At 47.7% G+C, this 24,961-nt stretch overlaps 1 protein-coding gene and 1 non-coding gene across 2 annotated transcripts in view; one reads left to right on the forward strand and one right to left on the reverse strand.

Moving 5' to 3' along the window:
* Positions 1-3,321: 3,321 nt before the first annotated feature.
* LOC118580935 lies at positions 3,322-3,424 on the reverse strand. The gene has a single exon (XR_004944594.1). It is a non-coding gene; the product is annotated as a U6 spliceosomal RNA (small nuclear RNA).
* Positions 3,425-6,397: 2,973 nt separating this feature from the next.
* Tcf7l1 (transcription factor 7 like 1) overlaps positions 6,398-24,961 on the forward strand; it is a 165,266-nt gene continuing 146,702 nt past the window's right edge. Inside the window, 3 exon segments of the mRNA XM_036182347.1 lie at positions 6,398-6,921; positions 7,011-7,074; positions 7,300-7,427. Coding sequence (XP_036038240.1) covers positions 6,679-6,921; positions 7,011-7,074; positions 7,300-7,427 — 435 coding nt within the window. The 5' untranslated portion in view covers positions 6,398-6,678.

Raw genomic sequence — 24,961 nt, forward strand, 5'->3', positions numbered from 1 at the left:
AAGAAATGTAAGGCTTCACACATGCTAGGCAAGCATTTTACATCCTCGGGTCCCCAGCTGTTTTTCCCCCCTTTTCAGGGGGCTGGCCTCAAACTCATACAACTTCCCTGCCCCAGCCTTTAAAGTGTTAAGTTACTGGGGTGAGCCCACAGCCAGCTCCTTCTGCACTCTCCTTGTTACCACTTTACTTGATTTTCTAGTAAAAAATATTGGTCAACTCTATTATTTATTTTGTTTTTCCAAGACAGGGTTTCTCGGTGTAACAGCTCTGGCTGTCCTGGGTCTCGCTCTGTAGCCCAGGCTGGCCTCGAACTCACAGAGATCCGCCTGCCTCTGCCTCCCCGAGTGCTGGGATTAAAGGTGTGTGCCACCAAGCCTGGCTGCCTTTTCGTTTTCTAATAAAGACAGAAAGGGAGTGGATCTGGACGGGAGGGGAGATGGGCAACGACTGGGAGGAGTAGAGGGAGAACAAAACCATAATCCGGATATATTACTCGAGGAAAAAAAGTATTTTCACTATAAGGAAAAGAATAAAAATAATAATAAAGATGAGAGAGAGATTGGGGCTGTTTGGATCCAGAAAGCAGAACAGGGATGTCTAGATGCTGGCCTGGGCCTCTGGGGAGAGTCGGTAGGTACTAGAGGAGAGTGAACAGAACCTCAAAGAGAAGAATCAGAGGAGCCGTGACAAGACCAGGTGGGACTGGCAGGTTAAGGTTCATTCCAGCCAGAGGGTTTCGGTAAGTTTACACTAGCTTGAGAAGGTTATTGGACTTGATTTATTTCAGGAATGGCACAGGGAAGGGAACATGAGCTGGTAGAAATCCACTGCTGATTCCTGGGGCCGAGAGGCCGGGACACCTGGGTTCAATACACACTGCGCAGGGCAGGCGGCTTTTCAGCCAGACAGCTTAGTTCAAACCTCATCCTTCTTCCAAGAGGTTATTACTGGAGCTGTTGGGGGTTAGAGAAAAACCCTTACCAGAGTTGTCAGGGTCAGAGCCTGGGCTCCAGGAGCTTTAACATGCTAACCCAGGTACCTGTCCTCAGGAGATAAGAGTGAAAAGCAAATAAACACGATTTATCCAGTGGCCACATCGGGAAGAGGAACAGTGAGGTCAAGTGATTCCTCCAAGTCCATCTTTGGGGTCCCGGAATGAAGTTTAGGTACAAATAGAAGCGAGGGGTCCATATAAGTAAGCAGTCCGTTCAAGGTGTGGTCCTGCCCACCGCTGACCCATCACTGTCTCAGCTCTCCCGCAAGACAAGACGGTCTGAGGAGTGGTCAGAAAGAAATCCCCGCGGGAGACAAGCTCCTCCTCTGGCTGCACCCGGCATGAGATTCCTGGGGATGTCCCCATATCGTCTTTAAATGTAGGTTTTATTATCAGGTACACAAATGCCATGGAAAAGGGCTTGTGATTCCAAGTACTTAAAAGGAAGGGACAGGCCGCACACCCCAGAGGCTCATGGGAAAGCACCTGAGTCAGCCTGGAGCAGGAATGAGGAGAAAGCAGGGCAAACTTTCACTGAGCTTTTCAGGGCAGGAAGGGGAGAAGCCAGGCGAACTGGTCCAGCAGGTTGAGTTGCTAGCTTCAGGCTCCAGCTTAGGCAGCTGTCAGGAGTGTGGTCCCTGAGACTGGGACAGGGGACATTGCCTTAGGATGGCAATAAATGGGGTACCTGAATGGGTTTGGGATTGCTTGTTTGCATACAATCTCTCAGACGCTTACAGCGTCCTGGTTATCTCTCCCAGGTCATCAAAGATCCACAAAGTTAAAAAAAGAAAGAAAAAGAAAATGTTTACAATACACATAATTAAAAATAAATATTTAAAAGACCCATGAAACCTGCTTTTGGAATCAGCTTGTCAATATATGAATATATGTACACACACACACACACACACACACACACACACACACACAAAGAGAGAGGGAAAAAATCCAAAAACAACATAATAACTGTGAAGTTTTTAATGGACTGAGGTGTTTTTAATTAACATTGTATTATATGTATGTATCAATCTGGGGAGAATTAATATTTTGATCATACTACGTCTTTCAGTTGTGAAAATAAAACACCTTCATCTTTTGTTTGTAGTTGAGGGATTCATTAAAATCTTTTTAAAAATATTTCATATGTGTGCGTGTTTTGCCTGGGTGCCTGGCTCCCTGAGGACAGAACTGGGCTTACAGGTGCTTGTGAACCAGTGAGTGCCGGGAGGCACACCTGGGTCCTCCGCCAGAGCAGCCTCTTCTCCTGTTTGCTGAGACACTTCTCCAGCACCACATTCATACAGCATTTGTTGATCTTATTTCTAGGAATTCAGTAAATGTATTTAACGATTAAAACAATTTTTCTTGTTTTGTTTGTGCTGCTGGCATGTATCCCTGCAGGCCAGAAGAGGGCGCCAGATCCCATTACAGATGGTTTTATGAACCACCATGTGGTTGCTGGGAATTGAACTCAGGACCTCTGGAAGAACAGCCAGTGCTCTTAACCTCTGAGCCATCTCTTCAGCCCCCAACAATTTAAAATTTTACTATCTCTCTCTCTCTCCCTCCCCCTCCCTCTCTCTGCCCATCATCTATCTATCTATCTATCTATCTTGTCTATCTGTGTGTGCATGTGGAGGTCAAAGGGTGACTGGAGGTCCTGGGGATTGAATTTTGGTCTCTAGGCTTGCCTTTAATTATTGAGCCATCTCATAGGCCCTGATTGAATTTCTGAATGATAAGTAAGTTCTTATTCCTGGAATAGATGCAATTTATCATAATTTATTATTCTTTGCATAAAGAATTGAATTCAGAATATTTTAGATAGTTGAATTTATAGTAATGAGAAACACTGGCTTTTTTTGTTTGTTTTTTGTGTTTTTGTTTTTTCAAGACAGGGTTTTTCTTTGTAGCCCTGGTTATCCTGGAACTAGCTCTGTAGACCAGGTTGGACTCAGAGATCTGCCTGCCTCTGCCTCCCAAGTGTTGGAATTAAAGGTGTGCGCCACCACCACCCAGTTTTTCTTCCTTCCTTCCTTTTTTTTTTAGTTGTTTTTTTAAATTTATTCTCTTATATATTGCACCCCAACCACAGTTTCCCCTCTTTCCTCTCCTCCCAGCCTCTCCCCAGCACATCCCTCTCCCTCAGAGCCACTCCCTGCCCTTCAGTAAAGGGCAGGCCTCCCACGTTTATCAACCAAACCTGGCACATCAAGTTGTCAGAAAACTAGGCACATGCCCTCATATCAAGGCTGTATGAGGTCATCCAGAAGAAGGAAGCAGGTCCACGAGCAGGCATAGTCAGAGATAGCCCCCACCCCTAAAAAATATGGGACGCCTCACAAATTTGCATGTTATTCTTGTGCAAGGGCCATATTCTCTGTATCTTTCCAATTTTAGTATATATGTGCTGCCATAGCAAGCATGAATCCTTCTTAGGGTGTCTGTGCTGGCTAGTTTTATGTCAGTTTGACACAAAATAGAGTCATCTGAAACCTGCATGTTTCATCACAGCAGTAGTAATCCTAACTAAGACAAATGTACTCTGTTGTCATGTGAAGATTATGCAGAGGACTGGGAATGTAACTCAGGTAACGGGGGCTTGCCCAACATTCACAGAATGTGCCCTCCATCTGGTCCCCAGCACTGCATAAAACTTGGCAAGGTAGCACGTGGGAGGTAGACAAGAGTGTCTTGTATGTACACATGAGTGCAGATGCCTACAGAGGCTGAAAGATGGTCTCGAATCCCCTGGGACTCAGTTGGGTTGCCTCTTATGGGTGTCAGGAACCAAACTTGGGTCCTCTATAAAACTCTAAGTGCTGAGCCATCTCTTAAGTTCCTATTTCTTTTATGAAACAAGTTTTCACATGATATAGCCCAGGCTGGCCTTCAACTTACTACATAGCCCAAGCTAACCTCTGGCTTTGAATTGATGACTCTCCTGTCTCTGCCTGGAGCTGGGATTATACACATGTGCCATCATGCCTGGCATACACATACTTCTTAAATTTATTACTTTCCCTGTGCTATACATCTCTTTGAACACTAACAAACACAATTCCACAAGGTCAGAGCGTCTGCTGAATGAACTGATTTGATGCGACAGTTCCTTGTGAGAGAGCATCAAGACAGTCTCTAGCTTTTCACTGTGGTGAACACACTCTTCCAGGTTATTTCCTTAGTATAGAATCCTAGAAGCACAGGATGAGTCAAAGCATTGGCACTTTTAAAGATTTTTCCAAGGTATTGCCAAACTCCCTTTCGGAAACGCTTACAAGGGCATGCCTAGAGCCCTGTGTGCTCGCTTCTGTGCACAGGGGCCAACGCTGGGTGTCACCCTTCCTTTCTCTCTGTGCCAATCTGATAGGTGAGAAAATGCTAGTCTATATTGCTTCAGTTTGCATTTCTTCCAAATTGACGGTGTGGTAGGCTGCCAATGGCTCACTCCTAAAGATGACAGGTCCATAGCCTAATCCCTGGAGCCTATGTATGAGATCAAGGGGTCTTTCAAGATTTGATTCATCTATGAATCTTACAGTGGCAGATAGGTGATCCTGGGTCAGTGGAGTGGTCCCTAAATGCTATTACGGGGCTCCAATGTGACCACAGATAACAGAAACTAGCATCGTGTGGTCCAAAGTTAGAGTGCCAATGGGCCCAGATGCTAGCAAGAGGTAAGGGATAGACTCTCACTGGTACCCTCAGAGGGAATATGGTTCTATCAATTCATTCTTTATCTCCCTTCCTCTTCCCCTTCCTTCCCTCTCCTTCCCCAGGGGCTGGACCTCATGTGCTAGGCCAGCTCTCTACCATTGAGACCAGACTGGCCTTGAACTCAGAGATCCTCCTGCCTCTGCCTCCCCATGCTGGGATTAAAGATGCATTTGTCAGTTTGTTTCTAAAGACAGGGTCTCTCTATGCATCCCTGGATGTCTTGGACCTCACTATGTAGAGCAGGCTGGCCTCAAACTCACAGAGATCCACCCACCTCTGCCTCCCCTCCCAGGTTTTGGGATTAAAGGTGCAGGCCACCACACCTAGCTTTAAGTTACGTTTAAAATATTTTAAAATATTCTTGCCAGGCCGGTGGTGGCGCACGCCTTTAATCCCAGCACTCGGGAGGCAGAGGCAGGTGGATCTCTGTGAGTTCGAGGCCAGCCTGAACTATCAAGTGAGTTCCAGGACAGGCACAAAGCTGCATAGAGAAACCCTGTCTCCAAATGGCGTTACTTCTCTCTTTCCTAGCTGCTGCCTGAAGATGTACCAATCCATCTAGTCTCTGGGGATTGAACAGAGGACCTCATGAACACTAAATACATGCTCCACCACTGAGCTTCGTCTCCATCTTTCATGCTTACTTGTGAGTGAATGAATACAGAAGGCGTGGCCCACATGTAGAAGCTAGAGGACAACTGGAAAGGGGTCTGTTGTCTACTTCCGCCATAAGGAGACAAGAGACATGGAACTTAGGTCATAGGACTTCATGGCAAGGGCCTCACCTGCTGGGTCGTCTTGTCAGCTCGTAGATGCTCTCAGGGCTGTTCTTTACCTATGAAGCTGGTTGGTTTATTATGCTTGTTGGCTATCAAGGCAGCCTCATGATCAGCTTTGGAAGGTCTGGTTGACAATTTCTCTTTAAAACGAATACAATCAAAATCCCTTTTGAATCTAACACAGTGAGGATTGGATTTCACATTTCTTCTCCCGCTCTAGAGCAAGAGGACTTCAGGAGTCCTTGATGCTCTAGAAAAAGAGGTACTTCAGGAGTACCTTACGCAGGACGTGATCAAGAACAGTTTGGGGCCAGGAATGCATTGGTACACCATAGGAAAGAGGAGGGAAGGCCTCTCAGCTTGTTTGGAAGTTTCCTCAAATTCTCCAGTCTTTCGCTTTAAGCGTCCGGTTGGGTAGAAAGACTGATGGGATCCTGCGCTGAGGAACCGCAGGCGGAGTGGTTGTGCGCGACGGATCTGCGAGTCCTCGGCTTTCCCGCAGGGGGCAGTGCTGTCCGCCAGTGAGGTGGGAGCCGAGTGGGAACCCGCTTGGAGTTCTGGGGGTTGTTTGCAAAGAAAGTTAGGAGATGCGTCGGAGTGCGAGCCAGACTCTCGGGCTTTGCGGGAGGGTGAGAGAAGGACCTCCCAGGGTACCCATGGGGTTCAGCGGAGGGGATCTGGCTAAGTTTGAGGAGTAGGGCGGTTGCATGAGGAGGGGAGGTACAGTCCCCGGAAGATGCAAGCAAGCAGGACGCGAGTGTGAATACGAGTGTGCGTGCGCGCGCTGCAGTTCTCCCGGTTCCGCGAGGCGCGGGTGTCAGCTTGCAGCCGGGGCTCCTCCCTCTGGCCCCCCTGCCCGGCCGGGCGGTCCCTCCCTCCTTCCCCATCGCCCCTCCCCGGCGGGCCAGGCGCTGGGACGCCCCGGCCGAGCAGGCGGCTGTGGTGGCGGCGGCTAGTTGGGGAAACCTAGGCTCCGTGCTGCGGGACGATCGGGAGCCGAGTGTCTCCTGTCCCGGCTGGGCGGTGTTGGGCCCGCTTCCCACGGAGCCACGCCCTGTCAAAACTTTGTCGCTGCAGCGGCCAAACGATCGGAGCCGGGCCAGCGAGCGGGAGGGAGGGGTGCCGGGCCGGGCCAGGCAGGGCGCGGGGCTCCGAGCGCAGCGGCCCCGGCCCGTGGCCCCACCATGCCCCAGCTCGGTGGTGGCCGCGGTGGCGGCGCCGGCGGGGGAGGCGGTGGCTCCGGAGCCGGGGCAGCCAGCGGAGGGGACGACCTGGGAGCGAACGACGAGCTGATCCCCTTCCAGGACGAGGGGGGCGAAGAGCAAGAGCCCAGCAGCGACAGCGCTTCGGCGCAGCGGGACCTGGATGAGGTCAAGTCGTCCCTGGTCAATGAATCGGAGAATCAGAGCAGCAGCTCGGACTCGGAGGTAAAGGGATTCCTAGGGTCAGTCCCATCGGGGGACCCGGGTCCCGCTCCCGCTCACCCGAGGCCCTCGCCTTTGTGTCTCCTCCACAGGCGGAGAGGCGCCCGCAGCCCGCCCGGGACGCTTTCCAGAAGCCGCGCGACTATTTCGCTGAAGGTACGTGCCTTCTCCTCCAGTCTCCACTCTCTGGCTGGCAGCGATTGGCGCTACCGGTCCCCATGGCCCGGGGTGGCGGAGCCCCTGTTCTCCTCCCATCTCTGCAGCGACCGTTCTGGGGCTCACTCGAGGGGAACTCGGGGTCCAGATTCCCGCCTGGAGTTCCAGATCGCTGTGCTGTCTGGGGGACCCCTGACCTCACTCCGCTTTGGTTTTTGTCCGCAGTGAGAAGGCCCCAGGACGGCGCTTTCTTTAAGGGACCTGCGTACCCCGGGTACCCCTTCCTGATGATTCCCGACCTGAGCAGCCCGTACCTCTCCAATGGACCCCTGTCTCCTGGTGGAGCGCGCACCGTAAGTGTCAGTTCAGCTGTGTCCGGACCCGTGGGCACCGGCCCCCCGCCCGGCGGGATGAGCCCCTAGGCTCGGCCGTGGTGTGGGGGATGGGGCCTCCTGCGCCGATCCTGGGCAGAACTTGTTTGCGGAGTTAAACTCCCCTGTGGCGGCCTAGTATGAGACTGCACTGGCCGGTGCGGGGAAGAAAGTAAAGATTTTTTAACTTCTCGCCTTTGGGAGCTCCTTCTCGCCTCCAGGAGATAGCGGCCTGGTGGGTCCTCCACCCAACCTCCCAAATTCCTTACTTCTTCCAAAGGAAAACTTGGATTTGTGCCTACTTTGGGGTGGGGGTGGGGGTCTCGTTTTCCTTCCTGGAGACCAGTCAACTTTCCCTTTGGCAAGGAGGGAAGTTGGGCAAGGGCCTGGAGGAGCCTGGCTTGAGATGCTGCCCCCTGACCTCCGGGTTCTCGGGGCTGCCGTGAGCTGTACAAACTCCTTATTTTGTGTGGGTTATTCACCACTCCTGTCCCCACCCCCAGTCCTCACACCAGGGTCTCAGTTTTTCTGCAGAACTCTGGATTTTAAACTCCTCTCGGATGGTTTGGAGGGCGACCCAAGGCATTCTTATTTGGCTTTTCCCCCCTTTTGTTGCCGGCTTTTCTCATTTAAAGCGAGCGCTGCGACACTTTAAACCTGTTAATGGGAGCGCATTGTGTGCTGTGTGCCTGGCATTTAGAGCGGTGATTAAGCAAATTGACCCGGCCCCAGACAATGTGCAAATGAGGGCGGATTCCTTCACCCTCTCTAGCTCTGAACTCCCGCCCCTCTCCCCCGCGGGACGAGGGGTGCAGCTCGGGGATGGCAAGGCCTTGGAACCGCTGCTCCACACCCAGGTGTCCTGCGCTGAAGGGTCGGTCGGGTGGTGGTAGATCTTGGGTGCACACCTTCCTGCCGTGCGGGGTTTGCGCTTTATCTCTGCCTCCTACGGAGCTTCCCAGAGTCGGCTAGTTCATTCTCTGTGCTCGGCTCATGTAAAAGTGTATCTCAAATATGGTTATAATCAAGGGCTGCCAGGGAAGATGTGGGCGCTGAATGGGTCGTTCCCGCTGTCATTTCAAGGCCCTCCCTTGGTAGAGCGAGTATGTATGACAGTGTGTGTTCTTAACTGGTTGGGGTTGGGGGAAGTTCTGATGGATGAAGACAGGCATGGAACTACGTATGCACCTCTTGCCCTTGCCCTGGGATAGAGGGAGATTCCCACAACTTTGGGCCTGCTGCACTTCAGGACACCCCAAGAAGTCCTTTTGAAAAGTGGATATTGGCTTAGGCCTTTGCTTTTGCTCGAAATTTCAAGGTGACGGTGTGTGCCAATGTTGGGATCCCCCCAGCCCCCTCACCCCCGTCAACTTTCCCTCCGGCGCCTGCAGGTGCGGGAAGTTCCCATATCTTTGTGTGTGAGTTCGGCGGCTTTAGTCTCATTCTCTGTTTTATCATCAGGAGCCACTAATGACCAGATGTCAGCTCTGAGCCAGATCTTGAGAAGTTAAAAGTCACAGAAACATCCTATATAGGACTAGTTCTCCTTTGGCTGGAGATTTCCTGCACACACCCATGTCTTTTTTTTTTTTTTTTTTAAACATTTATTTATTGATTGATTTTTATTTATGTATTTTCTGTGTTGGTATGTCTGTGCACGTGGGTGGTTTTGAAGCTTATGCCAGGGTACCTGTGTGGAGATCAGACTAACTTTGGTAGTCTCCTTCTGCCTTGTGAGTTCCCATGACCCATCTCGGGTCATCAGACTTGGCCAGCCAGTGCCTTTCCCCACAAGCCATCTCTTAGGCAGGGGGAACTTTGATTCCCAGCCTTCCCCCACCCCATGCCTGTGTCTTATCTCCCTGCTGAGCTGGCCAAACAGCGTCGTCGGCTGGCTCCCTCCTGTGTTGGTGTTTCTCACATGCCTCCCTCTCCACGAAGTTCGCTGATGTACTAGGGAGGTTTCTTTCTAGTTTTACTCAATCCTTGAGCATCATGGCCAGTGAGCAAAGCAGGTTAGAACATACTAAGGATTTGTTTGGACTAAAATTATTATTCTTGATAAGCATATCAGTATAATTAATATGATTTTCATGGGAGGCAAGTGGTCACCCAGACAGAAGTGGACCTGTTTTCCAATGAAAGTAGCTGGTAGGTTGGAAGAAGATTCTTGGAATGTATGATTCAGTCCGTCTTCTGCTTTCTAGGTCTTGTTCCGCCTCCAAATCATGCAACTATAAAGCTTTGCTGTTTTAAGGTCTATAACTTTTAAAATGGGGGATCCCCATTTCCCTACTCTTCTAACTTTATGGAATAACCAAAACTGAAGTCAGAGTAGAGATTGGCTGCGGTGTTTTCCAGTTATTTGTGGACTCAGGCACACAGGGCCTAAGTACCTTCACCTACTGGCATCTTTGCTGCTGGGACAGCAGGAGCTAGCCAGTCTTGAAGTCAGGCTCTCTTTCTCCATGGACCATCTCTGCTTTCCGCTCTGGCTTGGTTGGGATGCTGGGAAACCATCTCTTCCTGAGACTCTTTAGGGGAGAGGTCACCTTACTCTCGGGTAAAGGCCAAGTTTTGAGACAGGGTCTCGTTATATAGTTCAGGCTGCCTTGAACCCGGATCCTCCTGTGTTAGTGTCTTGACAGGCTTACAGATGTGTTACCCTAAGTGTGCATCCCTTTTCCTGGGGAACCTGAGGTTTGTGGAGAAGGGAATAACGGCCCCATTTTCTACTATTTCTAGTACTTGGAATCGTTATGAGATAACGTCTTACTGTCTAGTCCTGGCTGACCTAGAACTGTTGTATAGACCAGGCTGGCCCTGAACTTGCTGCGATTCTCTTGCTGACATCACAGGCATATGCCACCACACCTGACTATGCCTTCAGTCTAGAGGTGACTTGGTGCAGGGTTATGAGACCATATTGTAGTGGGTAGTAATTTCACCAATACCCCATAGGTGATGTTGACCACAATTTTGCTAAGAAAATGCAAATTAAGCCAAGCATAGTGGCACATGCCAATAATCCTAGCACCTCGAAGACTAAGGCAGGGGGATCACTGCATGTCTGAGGACAGCCTGGGCTACCTAGTAAGAGCCTCTCTCCACAACAGAAACAAACACTGATGAACAAAATCAAGTGGATGCCAAAAAATAGTGTTGAAGGTAAAGAACATATTGGATGTGGTCCTCAAGAGAGCGTCATACTGATAGAGTAGTTTGTGGTCACTGTGTGAGTGCTAATAACGTCTTAGAAAGGGGAGTGTCTAGGGACAGGCTCTGAGCACTGTGTATAAATGCAGGAGTCACTGTCCAGAAGCCCACATTTTCATCAGGCTGTCCAGATCACTTCTGTGTCACTGTCCTAGGCTTTAGGTGTGTGCTGACCTGTAAGTACTCTATATTATGCTTCCTGAGGACTGTCTTGCCAACATCCTTGGTGTGCCCCCATCCTGTTCCGCCAGTCAACAGAAATCTCTAAACACACATAACACGGTTGTTTTGGGGGGATTTATGTAACTACCAAGGAAAACTTTTTCTTTCTTTTTGAAAACAATTCATATACTCTCTTATATTTTATTTATTTATTTTTTTTTTGGGGGGGAGTCATATATACCATGTCAGGACAGTGTGGGAGTCAGTTCTCTCCTGTCTCTCCTGTTGAGTAGGTCCCGGGGATCAAACTCAGGTAGGTCATTAGCCTTGGTGGCAGGCACCTTATCCGCTGAGCCATCTAGCCAGCCTAACCCCCTCCCCCCCCTTTTTTTTTTGCAGATCAGTCTAAACATGCTGTTTTTGGTAAAATTCTTTTAAGTCATTTCATCTAAATATAACTTCTGTTCCATTTTTGCTAAATATAACTCTTGAGTTTAATGAGGGCTTTTCGCATAGAGTGAGCTTTTGGGAGTGCCCTGTCTGTGTTACTGAAATTTTGGCACTTGGATTGCTGGGGTGACATTTGGTTTTCAAACTCTGAGGTGGGACGTGAGACCTGTCAGGCTTTTCTTTGGGTAGGTGGATCTGGCAGGGAATATCTGACTTGCTTTGTGATAATTTTAGAAACCTATGGCTTAACCTCTTTCTCCATTGGTCTCATTCCTAGGGCTTCTCAAGGAAAGGTGGTCTAGTGTGTAGATACATATGACTATTAACAGTATTTCATCCTTAACAGTAAACTAACTGAATTGCAGTGTTTTGTTTGTTGGTGGCTTGTGTGTGTGTGTGTGTGTGTGTGTGTGTGTGTGTGTGGTTGTTTTGCCTGCTTGTGTGTCTGTGCACCATGTGTGTGAAGTGTCCTTGGATCCCCTAGAACTGGAGTTACAGATGCTTGTAAGCCACCATGTAGGTGCTGGGAATGGAACCCAGGCCTCTGTAAGAGCAGCCAGTGCTCTTAACCTCTAAGCCATCTTGACACTTACAGACTTTGTTAACCAATAGATTTGTAGAATGGAAAAAAAAAAAAATCAGCCCACTGGAAACCTTTTGTTTGTTGGTTTGTTATTTGAGGCAGGGTTTCTCTGTGTAACAGTCTGGCTGTGCTAAAACTCACACTGTAGACCAGGCTGGCCTTGAACTCACAGAGATCCACTTGCCTCTGCCTCCCGAGTGCTGGGATTAAAGGTGTGCACCACCACCTTTCATGATGAAAGGGTTGTACTCGAAGTTCTAGAAAGAGGCTCTAATTTGCTATACTGAGAGTACTCAAGATTTGTGTACTTGCAGTTAATTAATCTGTAACTCCTTGACTTCTTTATCTGTTGTGTGTTGAGTGCTTATCCTAGACAGTGCTAAGGGACTGGGGGGGGGGGGGGTAGGGGGAATAAGATAAGATGCATTAGACCAGATCTTTTGCCTATAAGATTCAAAACTTGAGTTAGGAAACAATAGCATTGGCACTTTACAAGGATACAAGGAAGTTTATGTTGAAAGGCAATTAAATCTGGAGGGGTGTTTTTTAGAATAAGAACTTGGAAAAATCACTTTGAATTAAGATGTTTCAAGGAAGGCCAGTGGCAGAGGTAACTTTACACTAGTCCTTGGAACTCACTCACTCTGTTGTTGGGGGGTCGGGGAGAGCAGTGTCTTGGTATGTATCTCTAGCTGGTCTGATACTGGCTGTGTAGTTCAGGTTGTCCTCGAACTCACGCCAATCATCCTGCCTCAGTGCTGGGGTGATATGCTACCATGTGCTACTGTGACCAGCTTGTTTTAGTTCAAACTAATTCTTGTTAACTATAAAGAATTTAAATAGCTTTGGTATATTTACTTATCTTCGCTCTGATCTTGAGGTAGAAGCCAAGGGGGGAGAAAAATCCATAGTTGCAAATAGAACTTACTGTGTTTGAGTTGCCTGGCATGATAAGGTGCGTGTTAAGCCTTGGATGCTAAGAAAGAAATCTGTTCTTACTCAGTAAGGCGGTAGAGAACCCTCAAAAGTTACTTCAAGAGCTAGGAATGTACCTACCAGTCGGTAGAGAACTTGCCTAGTGTACTTGAGGCCTTGGGTTCAAGCTCCAGCAACACACAAAAAAAGTTATGTCAAAAAGTACTGTGACTTAAACACATCCTACCTCTGCTTAGAAAGATGAGGAGGTAGAAGGGCAGGACCTGGAAGGAGCTGGACTGGAGGAGACTCACAGGAGCCAGGCAGAGGTGAAAGGGCTTGCCTGTCAGAGGACAGGAAAGGCTGCCTTGGAGAGGTGGGGGGTGGGGGAGGTAAGGGGGGTGGAGGGGGGTGGGGGGTACCCAGATGGAAAGTCGTTGCCTCACATTTCACTGCTGGTATCTGAGCCTGGATGACTTAGGAATTACCCCAGCAGGAGGGACACTGGCCTTCTGTCTTTGCCACCCTGGTGCTGGACAGAAGCTCCACAAACACTTTGCCAATAGGGGAGCTCAAACAGGCTGTGAGAGGCTCTGGTTTGGAGGAACCGTTTGGTGTCAGTGGAGACACAGTGGGTTCAAGGGGTATGTCTCGGGAGAAGGGGAAAAGGATGTGGGAGAAGGGGAAGGATGCGCAGAGCAGGGAAGGCAGTCACTGAAGGGGATCTCACTGGTAAGGGAATGTGATTGTAACCTGGAAGGGAAAGGAATGGTTGTCTGTCTGTCTGTCTGTCTCTCTCTCTCTCTCTCTCTCTCTCTCTCTCTCTCTCTCTTTATTTTTATGTGTATGTATGTTTTTCTTGCTTATATGTAGATGTACCATGTGCATGCCTGGTGTCCTGGAAGTCCAGAAGTGGGTGTTGGGTCCCTTGGGACTGGAGTCACTGGTGTTTGTAAGCCATCCTGTGGGTGTTGGGAATCAAACCCAGGTGTTCTGGAAGAACAGCCAGTGCTCTTAACTTTTGGGCCATCTCTCCAGCCCTATAATTCACTTTCTTCCTAGGGTTGCCTGAAAGATAATGGACGTTTAGACTTTAGTCAACCCATTGAAGAAGCCTGGCTGTGGAAGAGGGGAGGGCGGAGCCACCATCTGCAGCCCGCTGGAGAAAGTGCCCTGAGGGGTCTGGGATAGAGCTTGTTCTGGAGTAGTCTGACCAGATTTGAACTGAGTAGAGGAGAAGAGATGAGACCTTTGGCATGGAGGCGAGGATCCTTCCTTCATCAATGGAAGATACTCTTTGTAGGCATCCCACTTTATGGACTAGTTCACACTGAAGATGATGTAGGAAAATGCAGAGGCGGGCTTGATAGACATCAGGGGGATTCTTGTACTGCATGGCTAGATGGACTTTTGTAAAAAAAAAGTTTCATTTTATTTTTAAATACATGTATGTGTGCCTATGAATGCAGTGCCCATGAATGCAGGTGCCCACAGAGGTCAGAAGTGTCAGAGCCTCCTCCAGCTGGAGTTGAGGGAGGTCAGGAGCAATCCAGCATGGGTGCTGGAAACAAAACTCTTCCTCCGTAAGAATGGCAAGTGCTATTAACCTGAGCCATTGTCCCAGCCCCTGGCTGGCCTTTTTACACTCATTAAAACTAAGGAGAGTTGGCTGTAGGGAGGGTCCTGGAATTCAGTTGACCTTTTTTTCCTTTCTTTTAAAAACATTTTATATAATTATTATTGTTCTCACAATGCAGCAAACCAATCTCTGGAATTTATTCTAAAGTAAAATGAAAACCTCTGCCATTACACTAAATTTGTATTTGGTTTGTTTGTTTGTTTGTTTGTTTGTTTTTCTTTTTTTCTTCTTCTCTTCTTCTTCTTCTTTTTTTTTTGGAGCTGAGGATTGAACCCAGGGCCTTGTGCTTGCTAGGCAAGCGCTCTACCACTGAGCTAAATCCCCAACCCCAGTTTTTGTTTCTTGAGACAGGATTCCTTTGTGTAGCCCTGGCTGTCCTAGATCTCACTCTGTAGACCAGGCTGGCCTTGAACTCACAGAGATCCACCTGCCTCTGCCTCCCAAGTGTTGGGATTAAAGGCATGTGCCACCACTGCCCTGTTTACACTAAGATTTTTAAAAGCTAATTATTATGTGTGTGCTTGAGAGGTGGGGAATGGGAAGTGCCCCAGTGTGCATATGGAGGAGAGGACAGCTGTGTGTGGTTGGTTCTCTGCCTTCACCTTTACATGGATTCTGGGCTTCCACTCTGGTTGTCAGGCTTCGAAGGAGCACCTTACTGCCTGTTTGCCCCTTGCAGGCCCCCACAGTTGGCCTTTGACCCTCTTGCCCTTATGTCCTGAATGTTGGGATTACAGACGTGCTGCTAGGCCTGGTTGGGTCATGCTGGGATAATCCTGGGGCTTCATGCGTGCTGGACACATGTTTAAACCAGTGCACTGCGTCCCGGATCAGCTGGAGGGATGAATGCCACATGTTGTTCACTTTCTAACACTTTGGCACATGGCAGCCAAAGGAATGAAGCCTTTGCTCTGCACTGGTGTCTCCCACTTCTTCCCAGGCACCGGTTTCTCCCTGAATGCACCCAGTAACATAAATATACCCTTTGTTACTTTACTTGATAACTTTAAGGTTATACAGCAAATTTCTGAATCCCAAATCTTTCCTTTTCATTGTGTTTATAATCTAAAGTTATTTGTTTTTGTTTTGACAAAGTTATATACTATTAGCTGACCTAGAACTAACTATGTAGACCAGGCTGGCCTTGAACTCAAGAAGAACAATCTGCCTCTGCCTCCTGAGTATTGGGATCAAAGGCGTGCACCGTCATGTCTGGCTTGAGATTTCTGTTTTTATTTTTTATTGTATGTGTATGAGTGTTTGCGTGTGTGTTTGTGCACCAAGTGTGTGCAGTGCCTGTGTGTGCCAAAAGAGGGCATCAGGCCTCCTGGGACTGGAGTTACAGATGGTTGGGTGTGGATGCTGGGAATTGAACCCTGGTGTTCTACAAGAGCAGCCAATGCTTCTTACCACTGAGTCATTCTCGATTTCCCAAACCCTGCCTCTAAAATAAACAAACAAGCAAATAAATAAATGCCAGAAACCATTTTGTTCTAACACTTCATTGCTGGCAAATGTGTAGCAAAGGGCTGTTCTTGAAAGGGTATAAACGGTCTCACCCTATTTGGAAAGCACTTGGCAATGGCTACTAAAATCTCAGTGTTTTTCTGACCTGCTAGGAAGTAGGCACTTGTTAACCCCATTCCGCGGCTGTGCAAACGGACTTGTAGAGGTCAAGTGTGTCATACAAGGCCACACTATTGGCCATTTCAAGCACCAGGGTTTGAACTTGGTTGGGTCCGAAGTCCAGAACAGCTATTTCTTTTTTTTCCATGACTTTACACATAAGCCTGGTATCACTGGCCGTCTCTAGGGAAGGGCGCTGCCTGGCTTCTCAGCGCAGAAATTCTGATATGACTATCAGCTTGGGTGGAGAGGGGGTAGACTCACCTCGGCCTCACAAACAGGCACAGGGCACATCCCTTGTCTAATCAGCAGTGAGTAAGTGTGTGGCTGGAAGCGTCCGGCCAGGACTTTGCTGTTGAGGGGGTCAGTAACCTTTAACCCGCTGCCCGGGGACTTCACCACCTGTGGAAAAAGCCATTATCTGCTGACATTTGGAAGCTGGAGACTGCTTTCTCCTTGTTGAAGTCAGTGAGGGTTGGAAGTGCACCCAGGTGTGTCTTTGGATTGGAGGAGGAGGGGGTCCATCTGCTGTCCTTGCAGTTTGGATTGCGGTATGATTGGCTTAACAAACCACACCCTGAGAAACGAAGCATGGAAACAGTGTTTTCTTAGGGTGCCTTTTCTTTCTTTTTTCTTTTTTTTTTTTTTGGTTTTTTGAGACAGGGTTTCTCTGTGTAACTTTGGCGCCTTTCCTGGATCTCGTTCTGTAGACCAGGCTGGCCTTGAACTCAGAGATCTGCCTGGCTCTGCCTCCCGAGTGCTGGGATTAAAAGTGTGCGCCACCACCGCCCGGCCTAGGATGCCTTTTCTAAAACGCTTGGTTAAGTCATTTGCTTTCCTTATGCACTGCCCAAATAAGCCATCAGTCTCATGTATCTATGACAGACTGACAGCACCAATTTTTATAAAAGAGATAAATACTGGATATTTTCCCAGTGATTATTTTAGGAATTGCAGAAGAAGTGTGTGTGTGTGTTTGTGTGTGTGTGTGTTATGGTTTGAAATTAGAAATTACAAAGTTCCATATTTTAAAGGATTTATTTCCATTTACTTTGTTATTTTATCTGTGTGCGTGTGTGTGTGTGTGTGTGTGTGTGTGTGTGTGTGTGTGTCTAAGTGAATATGTGTGTCTAAGTGAATGTATTATATTGTGTGTGCAGGTGCCCGAGGAGGCCATGAGGAGGGTTTTGGGTTTCCTAGAATTGGAGTCATAGGCAGTAGTGATCTGTTGGATGTGGATGGTGGATCCAGAGCTTGGGTCCTCTGGAAGAGCAGGAAGAGCTGTTAACCACAGAGCATCTCTCCAGCCCCCAGTGTTCAGCATTTCTTTTGCCTCTTACCAAACTACATGGCAGGTGGTCTCCTCCTGAAAGCCATGGTGCCTGGGGAAGGTCGGGCCTTCCGAGTTACTGTTGACAGAAGCTGGGTTCCTTATGAGGCAGGAGACCCAACTGCTGCAAGGCACCAAGTCCTTTTGGTTGTTTGTTTTATTTTTCCAAAGAGAGTTTCCTTGTGTAGCCCTGGCTGGCCTAGAAGCTCTGTAGATCAGGCTGGCCTTGAACTCAGGGATCTGCTTGCCTCTGCCTCCTGAGTACTAGGATTTAAAGGCATTCTCCACCATGCCCAGAATCTTAGTGAGGTTAAAGTATCTTGGATCCCTCAAGGTGAATCAGGCCAGGGCTTGTAGAAATGATTGCAGAAAATGTGTGGAAAGCCAGGAAGCAGAGGCAGGCGGATCTCTGAATTGAAGGCTGCCCATGGCTACACAGAGAAACCTTGTCAAAAAAAAAAAAAAAAAAAAAAAAAAAAAAAAAAAAAAAAAAAAAGGAGAGAGAGGAAAAAGCAAAAAGAGGTGTATCTGAAGATGAGAAAGAAAATCGCAGTGGGCCAGTCAGATCAATTTACAAGTCCAGATTTGTTAGTCCGTAGTGAGTAAGCTCAGGCCATTATTGACCTGCCTAAAGCAAACACAAGTGAATGAATGATAGACACAAGAGGGGGATCAGGTGTGCTCACTGGAATGTGACCCTCTGCCGCAGGGAGCCGTCAGTCGGCCACAAAATCCTTCTGTATTGAAAATACAGCACCTACACACGCTAAATGATTTTATTTGTTACATTTGGCAACACAAATATTTAAACATCAGTGGGTTTTGTTGTTGTTGTTTTTTAAGTGACCCTGTAAGTACCTCCAGCATTCCAAGGATCTGTTAGCGCTCTTCCCACAGTGAACTGCCTGTGGGTCTGATGGGATGATCTCCCTATCCTCCAGGAAGCTGTGAGATAAAGCCCAGGAGCCCTGAATGTGGTAGAGCCTTGGGGGTAGGGGACCTGGTTCCCTGGAGGCTGCATTTTCCCCCAAAGAAAAGTTGACCAAATAATAAGTGTGAGGGGCTGGAGAGATGGCTCAGCAGTTAAGAGCACTGACTGCTCTTCCAGAGGTCCTGAGTTCAATTCCCAGCACCCACATGGCAACTCACATCTGTCTGTAACTCCAGGATCTGACTCCCTCACACAGACATACATGCAGGCAAAACACCAATACCAATAAATAAATTATTAAAAACAAGTGTGAAAATGCCATTTGGAGCAAGAGTTAGAGCAATGGTTTATTCAAGCCAAACAGTAAGTATTTCCCGCCTTTCACTTAGGCCCCATTCATTCATCGACTGACTGACTGAGACAGGGTCTCACTATACAGCTCCAGATAGCTTGGATCTCTATAGACCAGGCTAACCTGGAAGAGATCCGCCTGCCTCTGCCTCCCAAGTGCTGGCATTAAAGGAGCCTGGCAACATGATCCCTGCTCACTTGGGCACTTTTAGTGCCTGGGGCGGTTAGAGCATTCAAGCAGGTCTATTTACAGCCTCCGAGATGGTGTTAATTGCTGTCTTAATCTTTCTCAATTCTGTGCTCTATCCTCCATTTAATCTGCCTGCATCTGTTGACCCAGTCTGTTGATGACTTCCTACTTTGGACCCACCCTACTTTCTTGTGTTATGTAAAGTGAATGTGCTCACACTTTCTTTTCTTTTTTCTTTTTTTGTTTGTTTTTGACACACACACACACACACACACACACACACACACACACACACACACACACACACACCCTGACAGAGTTTTCTGTGTGTAGCCCAAGCTGTCCTGGAACTCTGTAGACCAGGCTGGCCCCGAACTCACAGTGCTGGCCTCGAACTCACAGGGATCCGCCTGCCTCTGCCTCCTGAGTGCTGGGATTGAAGGTGTGTGCTATCATCTCACCACCCTGAGCCTGTGATCAAACTTTCTAATTATTTATCTTCTTGGACTGTTTTCTAAGTCGGGTAATGTAGAGGAGCGTTGTGGTAGGTGTGTTAGAGTCTGTGAGATGAAACACTTTGCACTTCCATTAACGTTTTCCAGCCTCAGTGTTTGTGTTATGATATGCCTGTCAGGGAAAGATCATCCTGTCACAGCTTTGCAGGGAGAGGCTCATCCTCACAAAGGGGTTCCCAGATAACATAAGAGAGTTGGCAGGGGAGAGGCCGAGATAGAGACTCTAGCCTCGAATCAGCCTATCTACAAGCTGGATGACCTGAGTTGGATCAATAAAACCCAAGCAAAAAGGCAATAGTATGCATCTGTAATCCCAGCACTCCTATGGGGGCTCGGAAGCAGAGACAGGAAAATACCCTGGAAACTTGAGGCTCAATTAGCCTGGAGTATGTAGGAACAATAGAAAGAGAGGCAGGTCCTGCTTCGGCAAGGAGGAGGAGAGAACAAATTCCTGAAAGCTGTCCTCAGACTTCCACGTATGCGTGTGCGCGCGCGCGCGCGCGCACACACACATACACAGAGAGAGAGAGAGAGAGAGAGAGAGAGAGAGAGAGAGAGAGAGAGAGAGAGAGACAGACAGACAGACAGACAGAGACAGAGAGAGAGAGTTAAAAACAAAACATGCACTTTAAATTTTCAAAAAAAAAAAAGGACCAGTGCTGATGTAGCTCACCAGAAGAGTACTTACCCAGCATGCTCAAGACTCTGGGTTCAATCTCAGCTCTATAAGAAAACAAAACCAAATGAAAACTTGTAATACCTACTGTTGACTAGGGTGTTTAAAAAGAGGAAGGGGGGAGGGGGGAGGACAGGGGAATCTATGGCTGATATGTAAAATTAAATTAAATTATTAAATTAAAAAAAAGAGGAAGAGATGCTTCCCTGGTCTGGGAGGAACTCAGTGTCGGGCTATGATTGATTATTATGGGTTTTTGCTCACTGCCACCCAAAGAACAACTCTGGTCTACTTGTCTCTCTCAGGCTTTGGAATACCCTCTTCTTTCTGGTGAGAGATTCAGTCTGCCGCTGGGTTAGAATGGTGTCTGCCAGGGAGCTGGGCATGGTGTGTCCACCTCAGGAAGGCTGAGACAGGAAGATTAAGAGTCAAGCCCACCCTGTCTCAAATCATCCCCACTCCCAAGTATGCTTGCCAAATTTCCTCAAGAAGCCTAGTATATTTCTTTTTCTTCTTTTTTAACTGTTTCTTTTTTCTAATGAATGAGTATCTTATGGGAAATAGTAGGAGACTTAAGTATCATGTTCTGCACCGAACTTTTCCCACTGGCTTTAGCAGCCCCCTGGGAGTCCTGCTGCAGGTGAGTATTAGTCCTGTGGTGATGGTCAGACAACTGGCCCACTTTTTAAAACTTGACACTGTAGGAGGAGCAACAATTTCTCAGGTCACTGGTGTATTTGTGAATCCTAAGTCAGATGAAGGAACAAGATGGTTTGGTCTGTCTTGCTGGCGGGGAAGGCAGGGTGGAAGTGGAAAGCTTCCTCAGCATCCGTACTTGAGGCCTGAGTTTGATCCCCAGCACTCTAAAAACAACAACAACAAAACCAAACAAACCAACAATTTGATCCCCCCAAAATACCCCGAACAAACAAAAATCAAAACAAAACTCCCCAAAACCAAGCAAGAGGAGCCCAGCTTCTCTGTGGGTCTGCAGTCTTTGTTATGTCTGGGTCAGAGTGAGCTTATCAAGGAATGACCTAACAGTGATTTGGGAGGTGTTTTTTCCTAGTGAGATATTTGAATAGCAGAGGTGATGTTCTATTGTGCATTCAACATAGAATGTAAAGAATTTACTAGCTAAAATCCATGGTTTTTATCTCGATGACGCCTGTGGAACTTATCATGGTGTGATATTTATTTTATTACTTTGGGGGGGGGGGCAGGATCTTGCTTCTGTAGCCCACTGGGGCCTAGAATGCAATCCTTTTGAAAACTGACTGGTATTACAGGCTTGGACCCCACCATGCAACTCTAGAGTTAAATTTTATTTTGTTGATTTTCGAGGTGGACTCTTGCTACGTCGTAGCCCCTGCTGGTCTAGAACTCACAATCCTGCTTCAGCCTCCCGTGTGTTGGAATTACAGGCAGGCTGTAAATGTATATTATCTAAAACTTTAAGTTACATTTATTTATTTTATGTGTGTAGCACAGCAGATTCATGGAGGTCGGAGGGCCACCGGTGGCAGCTGGTTTGCCTCTTCCACTACCCGGGTCCCAGGAGTGGGGCAGCAAGCCCCCCCCCCCCCCCCCCCCGTTTCTCCTTTCCCCATGTCAGGCATGCAGCACCATCCCCAGCAAGAAGAGGTTCTTCCCCACCATCAGCATCTTCTTTCCAAGCTCTATTTCCAGGCTGCTGCCTAAGGAGATCTTCAAGGGCTGCTGCCCCTCCGTGATGTTAGCACCGTCCACCCCTTACTTCATTGGCCAGTCCAAATGTCTGCAGTCAGCATTGTTCCTTCTTCATTCCTTACCTGTCTTTTCTGTCAGTGAAAGTACCTATCGTCAACTGTCTAGCTCTTTTAGATCAAAGGGCACTAAATTAACATCCACAGATGAACTCCAACCTGACACTTTTTTTGTTCTTTTGGTTTTTCCAGACAGGGTTTCTCTGTGTAGCTTTGCGCATATTCCTGGATCTCACTCTGTAGACCAGGCTGGCCTCAGACTCACAGAGATCCGCCTGCCTCTGCCTCCCGAGTGCTGCTGGGATTACAGGCGTGCGCCACCAGCGCCCGGCCCCACCCGACACTTTATAAGTAAAAATTTATTAGAACGCAGCCATGCTCATTCATTTGCACAATGAGGGCGCCTGTGCCTGATGAGGGGCCTGCTCCTAGTAGAGATGGAAGCCGTGTTGGCCGCCAGTCATAAGATCTACCGACCAGCCAGCTCTTTACAGAGCTCACAGACTCTCACTGTGGGTCAAGTAAGGGAAGCAGAGTGAGCAGATGTTTAGAAACCTCCATGTAAATGCTGAAGTACACATGTAAAGTACACAAGGGCACCGGACAATACCATGGAGATTAGAAGTGTGATAAAATATGCCCATTGTATCTTAACAGCTCATCAACGTCCTTGCTCTAAAAGACATCCTTTTCAGTAGACACTCTTTGAGAGAGGGTCTCAATATGCAGCCCTGGTTAGCCTAGCCTGGAACTTGCTGTGTAGACCAAGCTGGCTTCAAACTCAGAGATCAGCCTACCCCTGTCACCTAGGAATGCTTGGCTTAAAAGTGTGCAGCACCACGTGGGTCTTCAATATGCCCTCAATGCTGTCGTCTCTAGTTACTTAATAATTGTAATTATACATAGCAATTGCTTTATAGATAAAGCATCTTTCATACTTGTATATTTTATTCTTTCAATTAAAAAAAAAAAATCACCCTTTGGGGGTTGGGGATTTAGCTCAGTGGTAGAGCACTTGCCTAGCAAGCGCAAGGCCCTGGGTTCTGTCCTCAGCTCCAGGGGGAAAAAAGTCACCCTTCAATCTCAGCACTTGGAAGGCAGAGGCAGGTGGATGTCTGTGAGTTCGAGGCCAGCCTGGTCTCCAGAGCAAGTTCCAGGACAGCAGGGCTACACAGAGAAATCCTGTGTTGATAAACTAAAAAGAAAATCCCACACACTTCTGTCAACTGGCAGCCCTTCAACAATTACTGGATGTGGCTGCAGAGATGGCTCAGCTGTTAAGAGAGCAAACAGCTCACGTAGAGGACCCACGCTTGGTTTCCAGCACCCACTTCCAGTGACTCTGAGCTGCCTGTAACTTCACCTCCAAGAGCTCATGCCTTCTTCTGGACGCCATAGGTACCTGCACTCACACATGCACACACCTACATCGACACATGCATGTGCATGTAATTAAAATAGAAATGTAAAGGAAAAACGCTCACTGGAGGGTTTTCTCTTGTTTCCCATAGAATGCCCATCTGATTTTGAGAGGGTGCATACAGGTAATCAGAGGAGATCCAATACCATGCCCCATCTCCTCGTTCCTAACATCACCGCAGTGACTACAAACATTTGTCACCTTATGAGAGCGTCAGGTCATCGGTCAGGTGGACGGACATTCAGGTCTTACTGAGATGGAAGCCAGAGCTCAGTGGCAGGTTCCCATTCAACGCTGAGGCCGAGGCTGCAGGGTGTTCTCCACAGCCACACCGATCGGTACGGTTGAAGTAGGGTAGTGCCTGGCACATGGTGACGGCTTCGTCAAGGTGAACTCTGTCGACTGAGGCAGTCCTGAGTGGTCAGGATCTCGCTGACTCTTTTTGAGATAGGCTCATACTAGGTAGCTCTGGCTGTTCTGGAATTTACTATGTAGACCAGGCTGGCCTCAAATTCACCTGCCTCTGCCTCCAGAGATTAGGATTAAAAGCATGCACCACCATGCCTGGTCCGTGAAATTTTATTTCTACACTAGATTTTTAGCATATGTATTTTGGTTTTTAAATTTTTATTTTATATATATATATATATATATATATATATATATATATATATATATATATAATTATATATATGTGTGTGTGTATACATTGTATACATGTTTGTATGTTTCTGGGCACATGTATGTGTGAGTGAGTGTGCATATGTGTGCACATGCATGTGCATATGGGGCCTGAAGTGGATGTCAAGAACCATCTTCCATGGTTCTTCTACTGTATTCTTTAAGGCGAGGTCTCTCAATCAAACCCAGAGCCTGCCAGTATGGAAGACCTCTTGTCTCTGCTTCTAAAGGCTGGATTACGGGGAGGCTGCCACTAACCCTGGCATCTAGAGCTCCAAACTTTGGTCCTAGTGCTTGGAGGCCAATGCTTAAATCATTGAGCCCTCTCTACAGATTTTATGGTTTTTTCAGATTGCATTTCGTGTAACCCAGGCTGGCCTTGAGTTTGCTATATAACTGAGGATGACCTTAAACTTATGATCCTCCTGCCTCTACCTCCCACATGCTTGGGTTGTAGGCCCGCACTGCATTGTCCAGTTTCTGCGGTGCTGGGAATCAAACCCAGGGCTTTGTGCATGCCAGGCAAGCACTCTGCCAACCAAATTACATCCCAGCCCATCCGTTACTTTAACTTCAGATTTCTTTTTTTTTCTTGCTAGGGAGTCAAACAGGTCCTCACCAATGCCAGAGAAGCGCTCTACCACTCAGTGATATCTTTAGCCCCTTATGTTTAGTTTTGAGTGGCCAGTTTTCTTGGATTGATGTTCCAGAGGGCCTTGGCTATTGAATTTCGATTTTGATCAGTGTGACTCCGAGACACTGCCTTGAATATAAAGTCTGCCTTCAGTCTACATGTGTGTGAATACCCGATATTGTCTATTTATATTTCTCTCTGTGCATGGTACGTAATAAAATAAACACAAAAACTTGTCTTCTTGGACATTTTGGGGGTAACAAGAGCTACCATTGTACTCTTCTGTTGTCTTCCACAGTGTAGTTTTGATAAGTCGATCATTGGGGGCTGATCATTTCATCTTGCTTATTATGGTAGTTTTTCTTTTCCCTCCCAATTCCTCTCAGAGTTGAGGCTGTACAGCCTTTTAAAAACAAATAAAGCAGAGGTCTGAGCTGGAAATGGAACTTTGA

This window comes from Onychomys torridus, chromosome 3 (genome assembly GCF_903995425.1).
Source record: "Onychomys torridus chromosome 3, mOncTor1.1, whole genome shotgun sequence".
In the NCBI taxonomy this organism is placed as follows: domain Eukaryota; kingdom Metazoa; phylum Chordata; class Mammalia; order Rodentia; family Cricetidae; genus Onychomys; species Onychomys torridus.